The sequence below is a fragment of the Armigeres subalbatus genome, chromosome 2 (assembly GCF_024139115.2).
Source record: "Armigeres subalbatus isolate Guangzhou_Male chromosome 2, GZ_Asu_2, whole genome shotgun sequence".
Classification (NCBI taxonomy): Eukaryota; Metazoa; Arthropoda; class Insecta; order Diptera; family Culicidae; genus Armigeres; species Armigeres subalbatus.
The window spans coordinates 134,623,503-134,643,021 of NC_085140.1; the positions used below are offsets into that span (position 1 = coordinate 134,623,503).

The following is a 19,519-nucleotide window of genomic DNA, read 5'->3' on the forward strand; positions in this document are numbered from 1 at the left end:
CTTTGAATCCAACCTGTTGCAAGCAAATCGGATAAGGCTAAGTACAAAAAAGTGCGTCTCACATTTTTTATACAAACACACACAAACACACATACAGACATCACATCAGTTCATCGAGTAGAGTCGATTGGTATATAGCACTACGGGTCTCCGAGCCTTCTATCAAAAGTTCGGTTTTGGAGTGATTCTATAGCCTTTAGTCAATATTCAATTCCTTCTACATCGGCATAAAACCAACCAATTATAGATATTCATTCATGAATCCAGTCCAAAATGGGTTTGATTTTCAGAAAATAATGAACTTCCAATCGATAGAAAATAACCATATTATAAAACACTTTGCGTTCAAGATGGCGGCGAATGGAAACAATGCCGTTTTTATGCAAACATTAGTTACAAATTCGTTCATACAACCTAGTAACCTACAATTATTGCTTTTGATATTGAATGTCAACACAAAAAAAATATTAAGAAGCGATTAATGCAGGAAAGACTAAACTGTTCCATAACTGTGGTAAAATTGTCTTGATGATGATGATGATGATGATGATACTACCATCTATTGTAGCAAGGCACCTGCCGATAGCACTGGCCATATCTGGCAAACGATTTGATCATCATTATATTATTGTTTGTATTTCATCAAACTCCTAAAAATGGGTGGGGTGGTTCCATAAGCAGAGACACTTATGCGAATCCACGGGATGAATAGAGAATCTCCTTCCAGAGGAAAGTTCGTACATACAATAATATAATCTAGCCCTCGTTTCCCAGATTGACCCAATAGATGGGGAGAAGAGCCCGCCCTTTATCCACGAGATGTTAACAATAAGAAGTTGGCGATTCCACTCTTCCTATCCAAATCGCTTCAATCGGGTGCCCTGATGGTTTTTTTTTTTTTGGTAATAATCATATGGTTTCAATATAATTTGGTAAATATATATAATATATAATGGAATTCTCTCACCAAGTTTCAATTCGCATGTCCTGGATGAAGGAGGACCTTTCTTCAACACCAGCTTGTTTTGGATTTACGCTGTCTTCAGAGATGGGAAACTGATAGTTCGGAATATTCTTCATTCTGATTCAAAGATCGAAAAATAGATTTTTTGATTTCTGAAAAGATGAAATAAAATGACGGATGGCGGTATCACAGATAATAACATGAGCGTTTTGATTAAAATGAATATGTATTTTAACGATGAAGATAACTGTGGTAAAATTGTCTTGGTCACAAATCACTGATCAAATAAAACTTCTATAAAAAAGTAAAATTTAAAGCAATTTAAGCATTTAAAGTAGTCTGATAGAAATACATTTACCATTAGAAATAGTGAATATGATTGCGAAATTATTTTTAAAAGTGTTCCATAATTGTGGGTGTAGTGCTGAGAGGGAGCTCTCGATACTACACATCAAATTTAATACATACTGTTGTCACGCGGCAAGTAAATTTGCAACATAAAAAAACAATCAACGTAGGCGCCTCCTGAAAAGAATAAATTTTGTGTTATGTGTTTTGTGTGTTGTTATATTGCCTGCAACAATTTTCTTGCTGAGAGTTTCGTTTTCGGCTCACACTGACAGCTAGATTTCGGCTCGGCTTGACACACACATTTTTCGAATCTGTTTCTCCCTCCCAGGTGCAGTGTATACAGAGATAATAAGTGAGAGGTTTTCTCATTCTCTTTTGGATTCAATTCCTGATTTTTTGTATTTTTCCTCTTATGCAAGCCAAGTTCATACCAACTTCTGTTATCGAGGTCGTCGCTCCTGCTCGAGAAATGTTACTCTGTTTTTTATCCTAGTATCTACCGAAGGCTATGTACATTCCCTCCACAGTTATGGAACGCTTAATGACTTTCTCAATATTAAATAACATCTATAACGCCACAAAATCAAACAATTGTAGATATTAATATATGAATGCCAACGTTAGGATCTAAGCTTGCGATCCGTTTCAACAGAGTCGCATCCCTCTTCGATTCCACGTCACACCGAAAACAATGACAATGCTTGTTTAAATAGTGCTGTCCAATGAGCAGCTCGAACGAAGTAGCTCGAAATTGTTCCCGTCCTGCTCGTTCTTTTTTGTCAACAAATAGGCATGAGCAGGACAGGGAGAAACTTCGAGCTACTTCGAGATCTCATTGGACAGCACTAATGTTTTATACCTACTTTGTAATATTTCTTGACATCTTTTTATGTACACTTTTTTTTTCAAATACTCTACATCATGGGCTAGATGTAGCCTGTTGATGCAACAACAATAAAGATAAAGAATAAAGTAAATCTTTAAATTCTACTTCTCACTACTCATTGCAGTATATTACTATAAGCTATATACGGTTATTAAATGGATCCAATAATAGTCTCGGAAAAAGAAATTTAACAGCAAGATATGTCAGAAGTAATTTTGGCATAGGCCAGGCTAGATAACGTTTTGACCGTGCGTAAAAACAGCCTTTGAAACGGCTTACAAAAAAGAATTGTGTACAATACACGGACGCCCGACGTAAACTACGTAAAACCTCTTAGTTCAATGAGAATCGTGATATCATGTAAATATTAGGTTGTATACATGACACATTCGCAAAATTTCACCAAACATTATATGAAGTGTAAAATATTTACGTTACAAACAGATCGTAATCTGTTCTCAGCATAAAAAACGACAGCACAATTATTTACAGCAAGTCGAATTTGCAGCAACCGTCAATTACGCAAGAAAACACCAGTGATGTCGATACTGGGGCTGCTCTTCGAAGAATTTCTAACTAACTGGCTGGCGTGCGCTGAAATTATTTTCTGTGTATAATTTAATTGTACTACTCGACCGCCATCCGATGATACATTGCTACGGACGCCGGTTGGTACACGCTTCGTGAAATCTCGACCGTAAATCACGCGCTGCTGCTGCTACCACGACCGCCATAGACGACACCGAAGCGAACATTGTTCTTTCCCCAACGCCATTGAGCCGTTGCTAATGGGACCGCTTTCAGACGGTCCACGCTCCAGCGGAGCGGTCCGCTCGCCGTGAAATCTCTAACGAAAATGACGCGCGCGCGCAAGACATGGTGCTTTTTATGCACAGAAAAAATGAAGCGATGGGTACGTACCTTACATCAATCTGATGTCCGTGTTGGGGCTGCATGAACGGGATTGGTTGGTTCTGGAATATTTAGCGGGCGTGAAAGAATAACATTTTTGCTTACTGAGTTTGCTTAGGGCCGATTTCTTCACCCTCGCTTAACTCTTAAGCGGTGCTTACCTATACCCTTAAACCTGGCTTAACACTTAAGCGGAGGTGAAGAAATTGGTCCTCAGCTTATTTTTACTGTACTTAGGGCCAATTTCTTCACCTCTTCTCAACTCCTAAGCGGTGCTTAATAGTATGGTTCAGAAAATTGATTTTGCCTCCACTACGCTAATTTGATTCATGCCCAGAGTATCTTCTTAAAATTTAGGCTAGTTTAGACAAAAAAAATACTCTGTAATTAAACTTGCGTAAAAAAACGACTCTGGCGAGATTCGTAGGAAACATGTGTGTCTGAAAAAGCTCCCGAATAAAATCGTGTAATGAAGGATCCCGGTGTAATTCAAAGCTTTTTGATTGGGGGCCGTACACTAATTACGTAAGCAATTTTTCTGAGTTTTTCAACCCCCCTCCCTTCATGTAAGATTTTCCCCATACAAATCAATTTTTATTTATATGGAGCGCAAGAAAAAAGCCGACCCCCCCTCCCCCTGGGTGATGTGTCGATCATAGGGGACCGATACCCTCTTCAGCGGTTCATCGACACTGACACCGATCGATGAACCGCTGAAGAGGGTATCGGTCCCCTATGATCGACACATCACCCACCAGCTACGCCATCGACTGAGGAAATTCGGCATCGATTTAGTATTCTCCAGCAAAAGCAATCAACTGAAGACACTGTTGGGCTCCACAAAGGATAGAGTAGAAATGTTAAATAAGGCCGGGGTTTATCAAATTAATTGTTCACAGTATGATAAAGTATATGTAGGTCAAACAAAAAGATCGTTAGATGTAAGGTTCAAAGAACATATTGCAGAAGTAAGTAAGGCTAAGAGGGAAACTGAGAAAGGATTAAATTATGAGTTTAGGTCTAAGGTAGCTGAACATGTATATCAGGAAAATCATTCAATTACGACATCAAACAAATTTTAAGAAATGTCTCTTCTCCGTGGAAACTTGATGTTGCTGAGAGCTTGGAAATCTACCGACAGGTACAAACGCGGGTGTTGAATAAAGATCAAGGAAATGGTAGCTCCTGGCTCTTCAAGTTTATACCTAAGCATTAAGCGCAACAAGCGAGTAGAAATAAGCACCGTAGTAAGATAAATACCTAGATAAATTATTATACCTACGCATAGTATAAATAGTGCAAGCTGCGATCATTTTCTTCAAGTCGAGTCAAGTACGAGACACTGAAGACGGCCTTACTGTTGAGGTCGAAATACGTATCTGTCAAGATACAATTAAGTGGTGGTATTCAATGGGAAGATTTTTTGAACTCAAGATTATCCGTTATTTTAGTCTCCTATCTATTAATTTAGTCTCCTACCTATTAAGTTAATTATTAATACTAAAGTCTTCCATTTAAATAATATAGTTTACTGGAATTTCTGGATTCATAATCAGAAAATCATGGTTCTATTTTATTAAAGCATCAGCTTTTCTTCGGCATGCCAAGTTCAAAATCTTAAAAACAAGTCTCTAAAAGATCAACTCAAGTATACCCTTTTCGTTACACCTTGGTGTGCGAGGAACGGAAATCCATACAATGCATTTGGGTTTTTTTAGTTGTATTAGATATGTGCACGGCCGAAGCAAATTGAAAAAACAATTATTTAGAAAGCTTCACCAACTGGTTTAATAGTTAACTCATGCACTTGTACGTGCGGTGGAGTACCCAGAACGTAAAGGATCGCCTTGGCAATATCTTCGCCCTCTAACATAGGAAACTCATCTGATGAATGTAGTCCTTCCACTATATCAGTACGAACTACACCGGGGCTGATGCTCTGAAATGCCAGATCTAATTAAATATTGTTTATTTGACCGAACAAAAATAAACTCACAGTTACTTTAGTTTTCGAGCCAAGCATTATCAGTTCATTTCTCATCGTTTCAGTGATAGCAGTGACTGCATGTTTGCTCGCTGCATACATATTCATATGTGGAAAATTAGGAACTTTATGTCCAGCAATGCTATTAATATGTATTATGTGACCCGCAACGTCTCTTTCTTTCATCGATCTGAATGCCTTACGGCTACACAAGGCCAATCCCATCACATTGGTATCAATCACATCTCTCAATTGTTGAAAATCGTCGTCGCCTAGCAGCAGACTGTGTTTCACTATTCCTGCATTATTCACTATCACATCTATTCCGGAGAATTGTCGAATAATCTCTTCAAAGGCATTGGTTATTGAATCTTCCTTCGAAACGTCGCACTTCATGGCGTACAATCTTGCAGCATCTTTTTCTGAAAGTCGCTTTTTCAGTTCCTCTACGCGATCCACCCGGCGAGCCAAACCAATAACTACCATTCCAGCTTTAGCCAACTCCACCACAATAGCTGCACCGATGCCGGAGCTTGCCCCAGTAACAACCGCCACTTTATTAATCCAACGATCCATTTGGAATAATAAATAATGTCTGATACGAATGCATGCACTTCGATCACTGATCTTGTTCTACCTGGGATGAGTTCTGTTTGGCATTATTTTCTGGGTTGTACGTTTTCAATAAGCGTAAATACTTGAAGTCGTCTGCCTTTCTTCACATGATTGTCCTATGTTCGGTTTCGCAGATTTGTTGTTCATCAATAGACAGATTTTCTATGTACTTTTGTCAGAAAACGTATGAAATACCTACATATTTTTTACACTATTGATGCGTGTGAGCAAACTTTTTTTAAACCTTTATTTTCGAGAAATTATTTTTTTTTAAATATTGTGTATTTTCGACAAATCGTGTAGAAATATAATGCACAGGATCTTCTACGAATGTGTTCTCAATGTGGTTTATAGGCCTTAGAATGCTATATATGATCTACTTCTCTAGTGATCCAAGATTCTCCTGGATTTAGGCCTTAAGGTTTATATGGGTATTTGGTTACTCATTTGGACAGTTTTGAATATCGTACATGCTCTTTGTTGACGATCCCTCGCCAGGCCACTGCGAGTTGTTGGGCTTGTCTAGGATGTTGAGTGGTTTAACAGTGGGCTCTCTTGAACTTCTATTAAAAGCTGCATGTATCCGCAAGCAGGCTCCGCCAAAGCGACCGTGTGCCGTTCGGAATGGTAGTCTTAAGCACTTTTTTCCAAAAGAATGTTCACAAGGCCATATGGCTATTACTTAACTAAAAAAATGGAAAACCAAATCGATCACGTTTTAATCGACGGTAAATTCTTCTTATCACGAACGTCCGCACTAACCGCATTGCAAATATTTAATCCATCCACTGCCTCGTTGCAGTATGCCTGCGCGGCAAAACATTGGGCGGCTTCAAGATAGCTAGGCGCAGCTTCTCTTTAGGATCGCTAGAGAGATATTCGATCAGCCATTGGAAGCACCGCAAACGCTGTATTAGGCATGTTGTCCCCGGATCAGAGAAGACTGGTATGACGGTGAATGTGAGCATTTCAAAGTCAATGTAATGAAAAACATGGATCTCAGTGTAAACTGCAGTCGGATTCATCACCGTCGTTGTTTAGGTGACTTTTGTAGGACTGTCAAAACATCATTGCCAACACCAATCAAACGCTAGGAGAAATGTCAAAAATAGAAGAATCACGAAAAAAATTCCACAGCGAGATATGGGATGCAATTCTTTAAATAATTTTAAAAATTTCAAAATGATATGTAGGGGAAAAGACGGCTTTGGCAGGTTTTGTTCTATTATTGTCAGGGGGGTTTTTGTCGACCAAATTTTATGAAATTTGGCCACAATATTCTTTGATATGCAAAGAATGTTTAGGTCAAATTTGAGCATAATCAGTCATGAAAAAACCGCCTGACAATAATAGAACAAAAACTGCCATAGCCGTCATACTCCCTATTTGAAAACAATTTTGAGCACCGGGTTAGACTTTGATTATCTACATTGTACATAAATATATTGATTTGATTGTTCATGATATTAAATGTTTTTCTCGAATTAATCCCGGAAAAGGTACTATTTTTTATGTCTATTGAATTTATAATCTCGTGCAAAAACCCATTTAAAAAAAATCAGCTTAAAATTTTTAAAATTATTTTGAATTCCGTTGGCTATTCTTGCCGTGGTGAATTTTAGGGATTCTACTTTTTCTCTGATGACAGCATTCATCCGGTTCTCCTATAGCTCATCCAATCAAGCATTTAACCTAAAAAAAAACTCACTCTGACAGGCTGCTCAGTGGGCAGTGAGTGGCTCATTTAAACATGTGATGGTTTTTCATCATTTGCTGGGTGAATGTGTACATTTTACTGTTGTTAATTGCATATTCGTGGCACATATAAAAAAACATCACCTTCATCCAGTGCTGCCGAATATTCACAACTCTACCCGATACAAATCGGCGCGAAACAGACAAAATTCGATTTTCAACAGGAAGATCGGAGCGTGAAAAGACGGAGCAACTGTACTGCGCTAATAACGCGCGAAAGTTCTATGAGAAGCTAAACCGCTTACGTAAGGGCCACGTGCCACAGCCTGACATGTGTAAGGGCATAAGCAAGAACCTTCTTATGAACGATCGTGAGGTGATCCAGAGGTGATTGCTTGGTATTTACCGACGAAGGACTCTTCAAGCGGTCTCAATCTGTTGAACAAGAATACGGGACATAATTTTGTACGCCGAATCAAGGACGGTTACTCCTCGGTAATTGGCGCACTCCAGTCTGTGCCCTTTCTTATAGAGAGAGGGCAAATGAGGCCGCCCAACAAGCTAGCATGCATTTCCTCGTCTTCCCATATTTTCGACATAATATGGTGCAGAACTTCATAAAGCTGCTCACTGCCATGTTTGAGAAGTTCAGCCGGGAGCTGGTCCTTCCCCGCAGCCTTTTTAACCTCATCTAGTGTAGGCGACTCCACAGCTTGTCCATCGTCGCTAATATTTATTATGTCACTTCCACTATTCAACAAAGTCTCGAAGTGTTGCTTCCACCTGTCAGCCACTTTAAACGTTCAGCCACTGTTTTGTAGGACGTTCCTGAAGGGCACACAAAAAAAACTCACACTTACGGTGTTCGGGTCATATTGACCCGGATTTGACTTATATCTCCGGCATTTCTCAGTCAAGTTTACATGCTTATATACCAGGGCTTGTAAAAAGTGGTCGTTGCACACGACGAGAGAAGGCGTTGACTTTTTCCGCACGCCATTGACAGACTGATAAAACCTCCGCATATCGTTCTGCTCCGACACCAACATCCGGCTTTTGGCAACGTTCTTCTCGTGCTGTTGTGCTCACCGCTCTATGGATCGACTCCCATAGATCGTTGATGTTGTCGCTAACGTTGATTGCACTTATCCATTCGTCGAGCTTCTGGCGGTACTCAGCCGATACTCCTTCTCCCGACAATCGCTGGATATTGTAACGCATCGCTGTAATTTTTCGTTCGATACAGTTGACAACCGTGATCGAATTTTACTGACAACCTCTGAATGTCCGCACATCGATAACATCCGAGAAATGGCGCCCATTCACCAGAACATGGTCTATCTGGTTGCAAGTTTCACCATTTGAATGTCTCCAGGTGTGCTTTCGGATGTTTTTTCATGTAAAGTAGTTGCTACTGATGGCGATCCCTCTGGCAGCAGCGAAATTTACTAGCCGTAGGCCGTTGTCATTGGTAGCGGAGTGAAGGCTCTCACTACCAATTATGGGACGGAAAAAGTCCTCTCTACCGACCTATGCGTTAGCGTCTCCGATAACAATTTTCACGTCATGCTTTGGGCACTATCCATAGGCTTTATCAAGACATTCATAAAACGTGTCCTTCACGTCTCGGATTTATCGTTTGTCGGTGCGTAAACGTTGATTAGGCTGTAATTGAAGAAATTGCCCCGTATCCTCAACACAGATTCGTTCGCTAATGGGTTTCCACCGCATCACTCGATTCATTTGCTTGCCCAACACTACGAAATTAACTCCATGCTCTGCTTTTCCGCCGCCGCTGTGATAGATATTATACTTGAATGCAGTGTTGGTCGTGGGGTCCACGACTCGGAATTCACGTTCTCCGTATCTGGGCCATCGGACTTCTTGAATAGCGGCCACGTTCACTTCAACTTTCTAAAGTTCGCGAGCCAGAAGGCTCACTCGTCCAGGTTCATTTAGGGTCCTGACATTCCAGGTACCGCGTTTCCAATCATAGTCCTTATTTCGTTGCTGGGTCGGTTGCTAAAAATAAAGTTCTCTTTTTCTTTTATCTCCATTTTTCGTGGTATTTGAGAGGCTTCAATAAGCTACCTTACCGGGGTCGCGTTACCTACATCGCGCTGGTGGGGCTGCCACATTTGACAGTGCAATTTGACAGCCTGTTGATAATGATTGTTATTCTTTTACATGAGTCGCGTCGCGTCGCATCGCTCGTCGCGTTTACTCTGGCTTGCCCCTTAGGTATAGCTGACGCGATACAGCATTTCGTTAATCAGCCGCTGGGTACCAGGCAGACACTGTTTGAGCCGTACCTCCTGGTTAACAGACGCTCGAGGCGTACCTTCTCACTCTAGCTGATGTCAGAAGGACAACAGTGCACAGGCTGCACTACCAGCTAAGTACACAACCCTTAGCTGGCGGTCTTTTGTCATCGGACTTTTGAAATTAGGCCTCCGAGCTTCTTAAAAAGAGCTTTTCGAGTCTCTTGAAAGGAGACATCCAAGCCTTTGGAATAATGAATAAAAGCTTTTGATATTTTTGAATTGAGGCTTCCGAGCCTCGTAAAAGGAGGCTTCGGAGCCCTTGAAAGAATGATTCCGGAATGATTTTCCGACGGGAATGTTCCAAAGATTCCGCCGAGAATCTCCAGAGATAGAGATTTCGAAGAGAGTCCTCCAAGCATACCGGAGGGAATCTCCAGGGATTCTTAAGGCAATCCAGCAGAGATTCCAACAGCAATGTTCCAGGGATTCCAAATTCTCCCGGGATTTCGACGGGAATGTTCATGGAATTCCATGAGAATCTTCTAGATATCTTCTATCCTCCAGCACTACCGACAGGAATATTCCAGGAATTTGAACAGGAATGTTCCACGGATTCGGACGGGAATGTTCCAGAGTCAAAAATATTCTGAAACAAATCTTCAAGGAATTCCGAAGCAAATCTCCGAATGATTCCGAAACAAATCTTCGAACGACTCCGGATGAACTCCGAAGAAAATCAACGCGAGATTCTTATGAAAATCCTCAATGGATTATGAGTGTAAATTCTTCTAGATTCCGGTTGGAATACTTCGCTGATTCTGAAAGTAATTCTACAGATATTCCAATGAAAATTCCTCTCGGATTCTGATGAGAAATATTCTCGAACGCTGATGGGAATTGTAGAGATTAGCATGATAGGCTAGGCGAGCGGAAGCCTGCTGATAAACTGTCACTCCAGTCCGTGATGGTTGACTACATTTGTTTGACTGTTGGCGAAGTACCACGATTGCTTTGATTGATGTTTTGGCAGCTCCCCGTTGTTGTTCATATCAAGCGTACAGTGGTGCTTTCCAGTAGCGTAGCCAAAAAATTGGTCTGGGGGGGTTTTCTGAACATTTTTTTTTCGAAAAAAAATTCTTCTAAACATTTTGTCTCTGTGGGGAGGGGGGTTATGTCCAAAACCACCCCCGTGATTACGCCACTGGTGCTTTCAAATCAATTAGGAATTGCCTCTTCGTAATAAACACCAAGTGCAATTTCACTATCACACAGGAATCTGAAAAATCAATATTTTGATTTAAACTTCTTAGTTCTAACTTTTATTGAAGTGACGTCTTCTACAAAGTTTTAGGGCCTAGAAAATGCACGTTTTGGTTACACAACCGAGTGGTATTTTGAGAGATATTTTTGCAACAGCGGCACACAGGTGTAGACATATCGGATGTGGCGGCGTACGCCTCTACTCCTGAGTTAGTAAAGTGTATGCCTCCTGATTACTATAAACATTTTGTTTTTGACGAATTTTCGGTTCGGGTGGAATTTTCGTTAAGAAAATTATTTTGAGCTTTTTAGTGGAATGTCTTCACTTGTCATAAGACGAGTTTGTACAATCCCATTGAAATTCCACCACTTAATTGTATCTTCACAGATACGTATTTCGACCTGAACAGTAAGGCCGTCTTCAGTGTCTCGTACTTGACTCGATTTAAGACGGCCTTACTGTTGAGGTCGAAATACATATCTGTCAAGATACAATTAAGTGGTGGAATTCAATGGGATTGTATAAACTCGTCTTATGACAAGCGGAATTTTCGGTTTTACAACACTTCTAGAAATGATCATTTTGATTTCCTCGAACTTAAAGCTATTGTTGAATATGATGAAAAAACCTCAAATTTCCTCGAATTCCCTAGTTCCAGAAAATGCAGAGAATCCTTAGCCTTTCTTCTGTCCAACCCAGGGAGAATTGGGTACGCCCTTTTCCCCCATTCAAACATACACGCGTTTGAAAATGGCAATTTTTTCCAAGAAAAACAGTGATATCTCTGCAATCCACCAATGTATTCACTCGGTTGAGTAACCAAAACGTGCATATTCTTATGCTCTCGATAAAAATTGAAAATAAAAAGTGCCTCAAAATTAAATAAGGAACAACTTTCTAGAACATCGTGCAATGCTAAAATTAGATATTCTTCTTCTTCTTATTGGCATTACATCCCCACACTGCACTATGGGGAATCAGGTGACCGAAAATAAAAAAATCGACTTTCTCTGATTCGTAATTCAAGTTAACCTACTAAATGCTAATGCTTTGGAGCATTAAACCCCAGCATATCAGCACTCTAAGCCATATGGTTATCAAGATATAGGCATTAGAGCCAGACACTTTTTAGTTCTTGAAAAATCAATGCATTATTCAACTGTCAATATCTTCGGCTACAGTAGCTCTTTTCCAACTCTTTAAAAGGTTTCTGAAAGCTTGTTTCATGGACTTGCGAAGAACGGGTTAGTTATGGGAAAATAGGTAGTGAAACATCCGAAAATGACCCGAAGAAAAAATTTTTTTTTTCATACAGAAAGTTCCATACAAAAAAAATTTCTCAAAGTTTCGCTTAGCGACTACCACTACGACTTTCTTTGGACCTCCCAGAAGGCATTAAAACAAATTCCAGCTGCTTATGGCTGCAAATCTGCGATTCCGATCACTTTTTCGAAAAAGTCATTAATTTTGAAACATTAAATGTAATTATTCTCATAATACACGGCAGACTGTGATGGGCTGGATACAAATCCCATGCGTATGACAAAAGAGCATCAAGAACAGTTAAAATAGAGATAGTAGATAACACGAAAAGTGTCGTAGGCTTCGTGGTAGGCCGTGTACACGATAGCTTATGCAGCTATATGATACTCCATTTGGCGTAGGCTCACCAAGAGGAGGCAACTCATTATCTATCAAGTATCAAGCAAATAAATATGAAAAAAAAAAACAATATACTCTTGAGGGTTACGAAAATACTCTAGGCTTCATTTGAAATTATTTCATAAAAAGTAAAATTTTGATATTAATTAAAATCCAATATGTGAATACAAGAAGCAAAAATGTCTGTACCTAAGGACATCGGCCAAAAAAAAAAAAATGTCTATCTGAGTGCATAGTGAGCTGTGATTGCGAAGGTAAATCGTGTGAAGTGTTTGTACTTATTATTTGGTGAATCATGAATTATAGGCAACTCATTGAAGTATTTAGAGCTCACGAGGGACGTCAAGTAGATCGCGTTGAAAAAGCTTTGGAATATATCTGCTAAAGCTTCGCTGTGGATAAACAAAAAAAGAGTCAACTCCATTCAAAATTGAAAAATCTGCATTTGAAATTTGAAAAAGTGGCAGGCCGCATCCCGGTCCAAAACTTCCTTAACTAATATAATGAGGAATGGCTTGACACAGAATATGAATTAGGAGAATTTTATCATGCTGAGCCAGAGCCAGTGGCTTCAACATCTCGTGGAAGGCCATCAAAAAAAAATTTGAGGATTTAAGTGAGCGTACGAAGCGCAGAAGAATGAATGACGAGCTAATGGATCCAAGAGAGGATACCATAGAAAAAGCGCTACTGGGAGCAAGAAGAACTGCCTACAACAGAAGTGATACGAGTATGGTGAAAGTGATAGGCCATATTTTAAAAAACCGAGATCACGCTTCCAGAATGTTTTTTAGTGACTGAAACTTCTTGCAATATAACAGATTCGAGTACAGAAAAATATACCATAGCAGATATTTTAATCGATCTTGAAGAAATAAATGATGATTTTGTTGAGGATGTTCATGTACATAATAAATAAATAAATGTTGTTGCAGTATACTTATATATCTTGAAGCTTTTATTGCATGGAGTTCGTTTAGCTTTAATAGAGCTTTATATTGTATTCCCTTTACTTGTTTTACGGGTTAAGAGCCTGAACCAATCTGAAAAATCCTACAAAGACAACCTGTTACGTATGTAGATGCAATGGCCTGTATTTGACGGAGTCCTTGTGCAACTTAGAACATCTGTACAACTCAATTCTGGTAATCTGGTAATCTGGTAATATCAACGCACCCTCTGGCCATAGCCTATCTGCGTTGTATTTAAATACCGCTGAGCGATACGTCTACTGGGCAACACGTCCGGTGTGCACTGCACTAAGATCTCCTTAGATGCAACCGGACCGAGATCTTACTTAAGGCTCCGAAGGGTCCCGTTTCGCTGTGATATGTTGCCATAAAATAGTAATTTATGCACTTGCTTTTCTAATCTACGGGAATATTTAAATTTACTAATGATATTGATTATTCACGATGTATCTAAATATGTGGCAAGTCAATTCATTCACCGATCAGATTAGAACGAGCTCAGTGCAATTAAAATATAAACGCAATACTTATCTGCAATTCACAGAGGATGTTGGGATTGTCCTTGAAGTAATCTCGTTGTGAAAACAGACTTCCTGTATTGACGGTGGTTGTAGGTAGTATTAGTTATGAATACCACTGCTGATACCGGAACTATGTGATTTTCTTGAAGTCTTGAATTCTTCTTCATCATTGGTCGTCTGGAAAGAGGTAGCTAAAAGAATTGGGCCGCTTTCACTCGCCAGCCCGCAAAACATTAGTAAGTAATTAATCTTACTACAAAGACAAAAATACAGTTCTTATAATTCTGCCTTATTAATGGTTATCACACATGCATATCTGCTATTTAACCTAACTAAAAACATATCCTCAATACTTAATAAAATAAAACGATAACTGTATATAGTTTTTATTATTGTCCATATATACCTACTATTCAATCTAGGATTCCAAATCGGATAAATTAATTCAGTTCCCAATTAAAAGATAATCCTCAACGCTTTGGCTGTCAATAGTCCTCACAATATGAACCCTGAAGTTTATAACTTGTTCAATCCTACATCCGTCTATATTAAAACTCAATCCTAACTGCCCCGAAACCGCCTTCACCACACCATCGCCCCGAGCACAGCCGCCACATGCTACCCACAGGACCCCAATCAAGGACAGCCCACACCATATACCATTACAACGCAGAGCCTACACCCTCTCCTGCCCTAGCAGCACACATGTTCCACATAAGCTACTGCAACTCTTATGTGACTAGATTTAGTCACAATTAGGTTGCCGCAACAATTTTTCTCTAACTTGTGCTGCTCGGGTGGGCTGTGTGACGCTGAAAACATGCTCCTAACATTTGATGCCTAAAAACAAAAATAATTAAAATAATTACACTAAATCTTACACTCTGAGCGATCCCGGCTGACATCCGCGTTAAACAAAGGTTCGTAAGCCAAGTTACCATTTTTGCATTCGTATATCATGAGGCTAACACGATGATACTTTTATGCCCAGGGAAGTCGAGACAATTTCCAATCCGAAAATTGCCTAGACCGGCACCGGGAATCGAACCCAGCCACCCTCAGCATGGTCTTGCTTTGGAGGGCCCCTAAATTAGATATTGTAGAAGTTAAATACCTATTTTATCTCAAAACATTTTTTCCTCCTAATTTCCCTGCCTGGCTTATCGTGCAATGTAAGCCACCCAACACGAGTTTGTATAGGTGGTGACGAAATCGCGGTGGTTGAAGAATTCGTGTACTTGAGCTATCTACAAAACGTTCATTAGATTGGTAGACCTCTACGGACACAAGACCTGGACTATGTTCGTAGAGAGGACCAACGCGCACTTGAAGTTTTCGAGCGGAGTTTCAGTCTATGGCGAGGTGCAGATGTAAGACGGTACATCTGATTCTTCTTCTTCTTCTTATATGGCTCTATATTCCAACTGGAACTCGGCTTGCTTTAAACCTAGTTTTCTATTAGCAAATCCACAGTTATTATTTAAAAACTTTTTATGCCCGCCATTGCAAGAGCATGTATCTTTTGTGTTAAGTACAATGTATACACTATGCCTAAGGATTCGAGAATGTTTCCTACCCGAAAACATCCTAGACCGTACCAAGAATCGAACTCAGTACATAGATATGCTACACAGTTGGCAAATAATCTGATCTTTAATTTTTCACAATTTTTAACAATCAAATGAAATTTATTCAGTGAGCACACCTAATAGATGGATATTTGAGTTCTCGAAATGTCACTTCGATCTGTCGAAATAATAGCATAATAACAGCAAATACGCAGTTGCACTCACTAAATGAATTTTATTTGATTGTTAAAAATTGTGAAAAATAAAAGAGCGGATTTTTTGCCAACTGTGTAGGACATCTCTGTCTCCAGATTGGCAATCCTACGCCTTGCTCGCAAGGCTAACAGGATACCAAAAGACGGTTACATGGAAAATGCGAATGAATTACGAGTTGCAACAGCTGTTGGGAGAACCATCCATCGTTCACACCACGAAAGTCAAAATACTGCGTTGGGCCGGGCACGTAATCCGCAGAATGTCCGATAATAACCCGGTTAAAATGGTTTTCGAATGGCCTTAGACTGAATAAATAAATGATAATATTAATTTAATCTGCCTGTCTTATCTGCCAGAGGCAGTTGAAATGTATTAATTGATAATAACTAAAAATGTATCATAGCAGGCCTGGTAGCGGGTCACTTTTTAGTGACTTGGTCACTTTTTTCGGGCTAGTCACTTAAAAGTCTCTTTTTTCGACCTCAAGTCACTAAAGTCACTTTTTCTCGCAAAAAGTCACTATTTTCAACTATTTTGAAACTATTGACTAAGATTTTTTTATAAAGCTTTATGTATTCATCAGAAGATGCTTTGTTCGTGGTGGAAATGAAATTACGGATCTTGGAAAAATGATCACTCTGAAACATGGCCAGCCATTTCACTCGCTGCTTTTGTTGGCATTTCACCAGTAGCTAATTGAAGGTATTCTACGTCACAATTTATAGATTGGTATACAGTTATGCAAGCAAGAGACCTGTCGGTTTCGAGTTTTTTTAAACTCAAACTTTATGCAGTAGGGGAAGGTGGGAGGACTTGATTCCTTGGGAGACTTGATTCTCCCCTGTTTTACCAAGAACTAAACTGCCCATGATCGCATGTTTGTAACACTCGCATTTTTGTTCATTTTTTAAAAAGCCTGTGAATTTGTGCTTATCTGTGGTAACCTGGTAATGATTGAGTTTGTGGGGAGGATTTACAAACGATTTGCAAAATCAACCAAAATACATATGTCACAAATATGCGATCATGGGCAGTAAAGTAGTATTGTTATAGCGTATTTTTATAATAGATCCTCTAGATAAATGATCGTTATGTGGCGAGTTATTTTTTTAATTGACAACCTTATTTACTCTATTATTTACTGTGTTTTGTTCCTCCTGAAGATGTTTTTTAGTGGCCACGCAAAATTAGAACAACTTCTCCCAATAATGAGCAAATGCTATCATTTTTTCATAGCACAAATCCATAAATATGCTAAATGATCTTTACTGAAAAAAATGCCATCATTCCACCACAATTTCAGGATATTTGGATTTTGAGTTGTTGCCTCAATTTGAGAAGAATTTATCCCTCATTAGGCATCCATATAAAAATTCGTCTAAAAAATTCAAGAAAATATATATTTATTGGGGAGATATCATAGAGAGGCGATCAAATCTCCCCAATCTTGAAGATTGCATGCGCTGTCGAATTCCATAGCAAAAATCGTTCATATTTTGGAGTAAAAATATTTAAAAGTTCAGAGAGCATGGTCCTCATTACAAGCAGGAGGTCGAGCGTTCAATCCCAGGCTCGTTGTACATGAATTTTCATAATTTTTGTATCGTTTTCTACCAAAACGATCCTACTGTTGTTCCTGTCTCACTAAAAATTCCAAAAACATCCGTGGAACCTATGACAAATCGTAGAGTTCTCTGCATCTTTCTTAAGTAGGTGATCAGCTAATCCATTGATCGTAATTTTCACTCTTTCTCACGAGAAGAGAATGCTCATTCACGCAGATTTTCGCCGACAAATAATTTCCAGGAAAGAAAAGCAGGTGTGGTGTGTCCTTATCACGGAATCCAAATTTCGAAGTACTGTCATTCTTATAATTTTATGCATGCTGCGACGCAGCCAATCTGAAATTATAAAAATGACAGTTGTGCGTTGCTTCCGTATCGAGTGGTGTGCCCTTGAATACGCGAGTACTTTCAAATTTTCAATTTCATATTTCGCTACTCATAGTTTTGAGTTGTCTTGCTTTTTACTGATATTGATTAAATTTTCCGTGGGGTTAAAAGAGAGGGCAATAATTTTACTTAGTCACTAAGTAGATAAAAGTTAGCAAGTACGATTTTCGTTTCTCTTCTGAGTTCGTTCTTAGAGAGAGAAAAGAGTGGTGAGTGAAAGGTGTTTTCCGCCACAAATCACAAAAAAAATATTCTCCTTCGACCCAAAAACGCTTGATTTCGTCTCATCGAACTTGCAATTGAAATTGAAAGTCACTATTTGGTCACTTTTTCTGCAACTGAAAGTCACTATTTGGTCCCTTTTTTCGTCAGCTTTGGTCACTAAAGTCACTATTTTGAGTGGCTTCGGTCGCTACCAGCCCTGTCATAGCAAATAAGGATAATAGTGTTAATCAAACACGGAACACCTAGTCTAAGAGATTAAATGGTTTTCTTTTTATTAATTAGATGGTTTAGGGCCGATGTCCACGTAGCGGTTTTTTACGCTGCGTGCACGTCGCGTTTACACAAGGTACCCAGCATCAAATGGAGTAATGCACACGTAAACGTGTGCACGACTACATTTGATGTTGGGTACCTTGCGTGGACGCGGCGTGCACGCAGCTTTAAAAAACGCTACGTGGACATCGGCCCTTACATCCACCAAAGTACAGATAACGCAGTTGTAGAAAATTACGTAGTCGTGCAATGAAGTCAGTAGCTGATAGTACAAGTGTGACTCAATTCAAAGCTAGTAATGATTTTTTAAAATCCCCCCGTATGAGTCTAATAAGAGATATACTAAAATTTTCAGTTGTACTGATATCGTCTTATCTAGACGGGGTTGATGGTCTAGAGGCCATCGATACTGCTCAATAAGCATGAAATCCTGGGTTCACTCACTGACTTGTAATTTTCTTCTTTGTTTTACGATTCATGTTCTATAATTGTGTTTCACGTTCTACCGAACGTGAATTCTGTGGAGTACTTCACATTTCTCAGAAGTAGTTATTCATCTCTGGTCAGATATTGACTTCATCATCGGCTTGTAGTTAGCAAGAATTGCTACTCTTATACAATAGTTAAGGCTTGCATCATCTTCGATATTGTTCGAAACGCTCAATGCTAATCAGTAATTCTCTTTATCTCTTTTGTTACAGCGACTTCCCTGAGATACTGTTAAATTGTATGTCGGTATAGCTCGATCGTTCATCTAAGCTCAAACTGAAGCGAACCATCAAGCAAGTATTTCCACCATACAGAGTGAATTCCTAATTTTAGGAACTTAAGAAATAACAGTGATGAGCGCGCCACCTGGACCAGGAGCAGCATACGCTCCTTACGCACCGTATCCACCGTCGGACGATAAAATTGGCGGATATGCTGCACCTTATCCACCGTCTGGACCACCGAACAGTGGAATGGGCTATCCACCAGGGCCTGGAAATGCGCCTTATCCCCCAGGTCCACCGATGGGAGCCTATGGAGCTGTAAGTTGCCAATTTGAAGTAAATGTTGTGATCAATTTTAATTGCTTTAAATAACGAAATTATACACGCTAAAACAACTTTTATTTTGGCATAACGAGACATTTGATAAAAAAAAGCATTTCATCCGGTCCAAGCAGCATTATGCTTTTCAATTGATAAAGACCATCC

At 39.4% G+C, this 19,519-nt stretch overlaps 2 protein-coding genes across 4 annotated transcripts in view; one reads left to right on the forward strand and one right to left on the reverse strand.

Annotated features, from left to right (window-relative positions):
• LOC134210888 (phospholipid scramblase 1) overlaps positions 1–19,519 on the forward strand; it is a 93,572-nt gene that overhangs the window by 39,496 nt on the left and 34,557 nt on the right. For all 3 annotated transcript variants that reach the window (XM_062687290.1, XM_062687292.1, XM_062687291.1), the window contains exon 2: positions 19,022–19,351. In XM_062687290.1, coding sequence (XP_062543274.1) covers positions 19,163–19,351 — 189 coding nt within the window. In that variant the 5' untranslated portion in view covers positions 19,022–19,162. The remainder of the gene's footprint in view (positions 1–19,021; positions 19,352–19,519) is intronic.
• Positions 4,641–5,757, reverse strand: LOC134215153 (farnesol dehydrogenase-like). The gene is made up of 2 exons (XM_062694400.1): positions 5,110–5,757; positions 4,641–5,052 (listed from the first exon to the last, which is right to left on the reverse strand). Exons 1-2 carry the CDS (start codon positions 5,671–5,673, stop codon positions 4,879–4,881), a joined length of 738 nt encoding a protein of 245 aa, XP_062550384.1. The 5' UTR covers positions 5,674–5,757; the 3' UTR covers positions 4,641–4,878.

Excerpts from the sequence above, each read along its gene's own strand:
- LOC134215153 (XM_062694400.1), bottom strand. The coding sequence starts at position 5,673 with ATGGATCGTTGGATTAATAAAGTGGCGGTTGTTACTGGGGCAAGCTCC. Across the intron at positions 5,053-5,109 it reads GCTCGAAAACTAAAGTAACT|AGCATCAGCCCCGGTGTAGT; the intron begins GTGAGTTTATTT and ends CTGGCATTTCAG.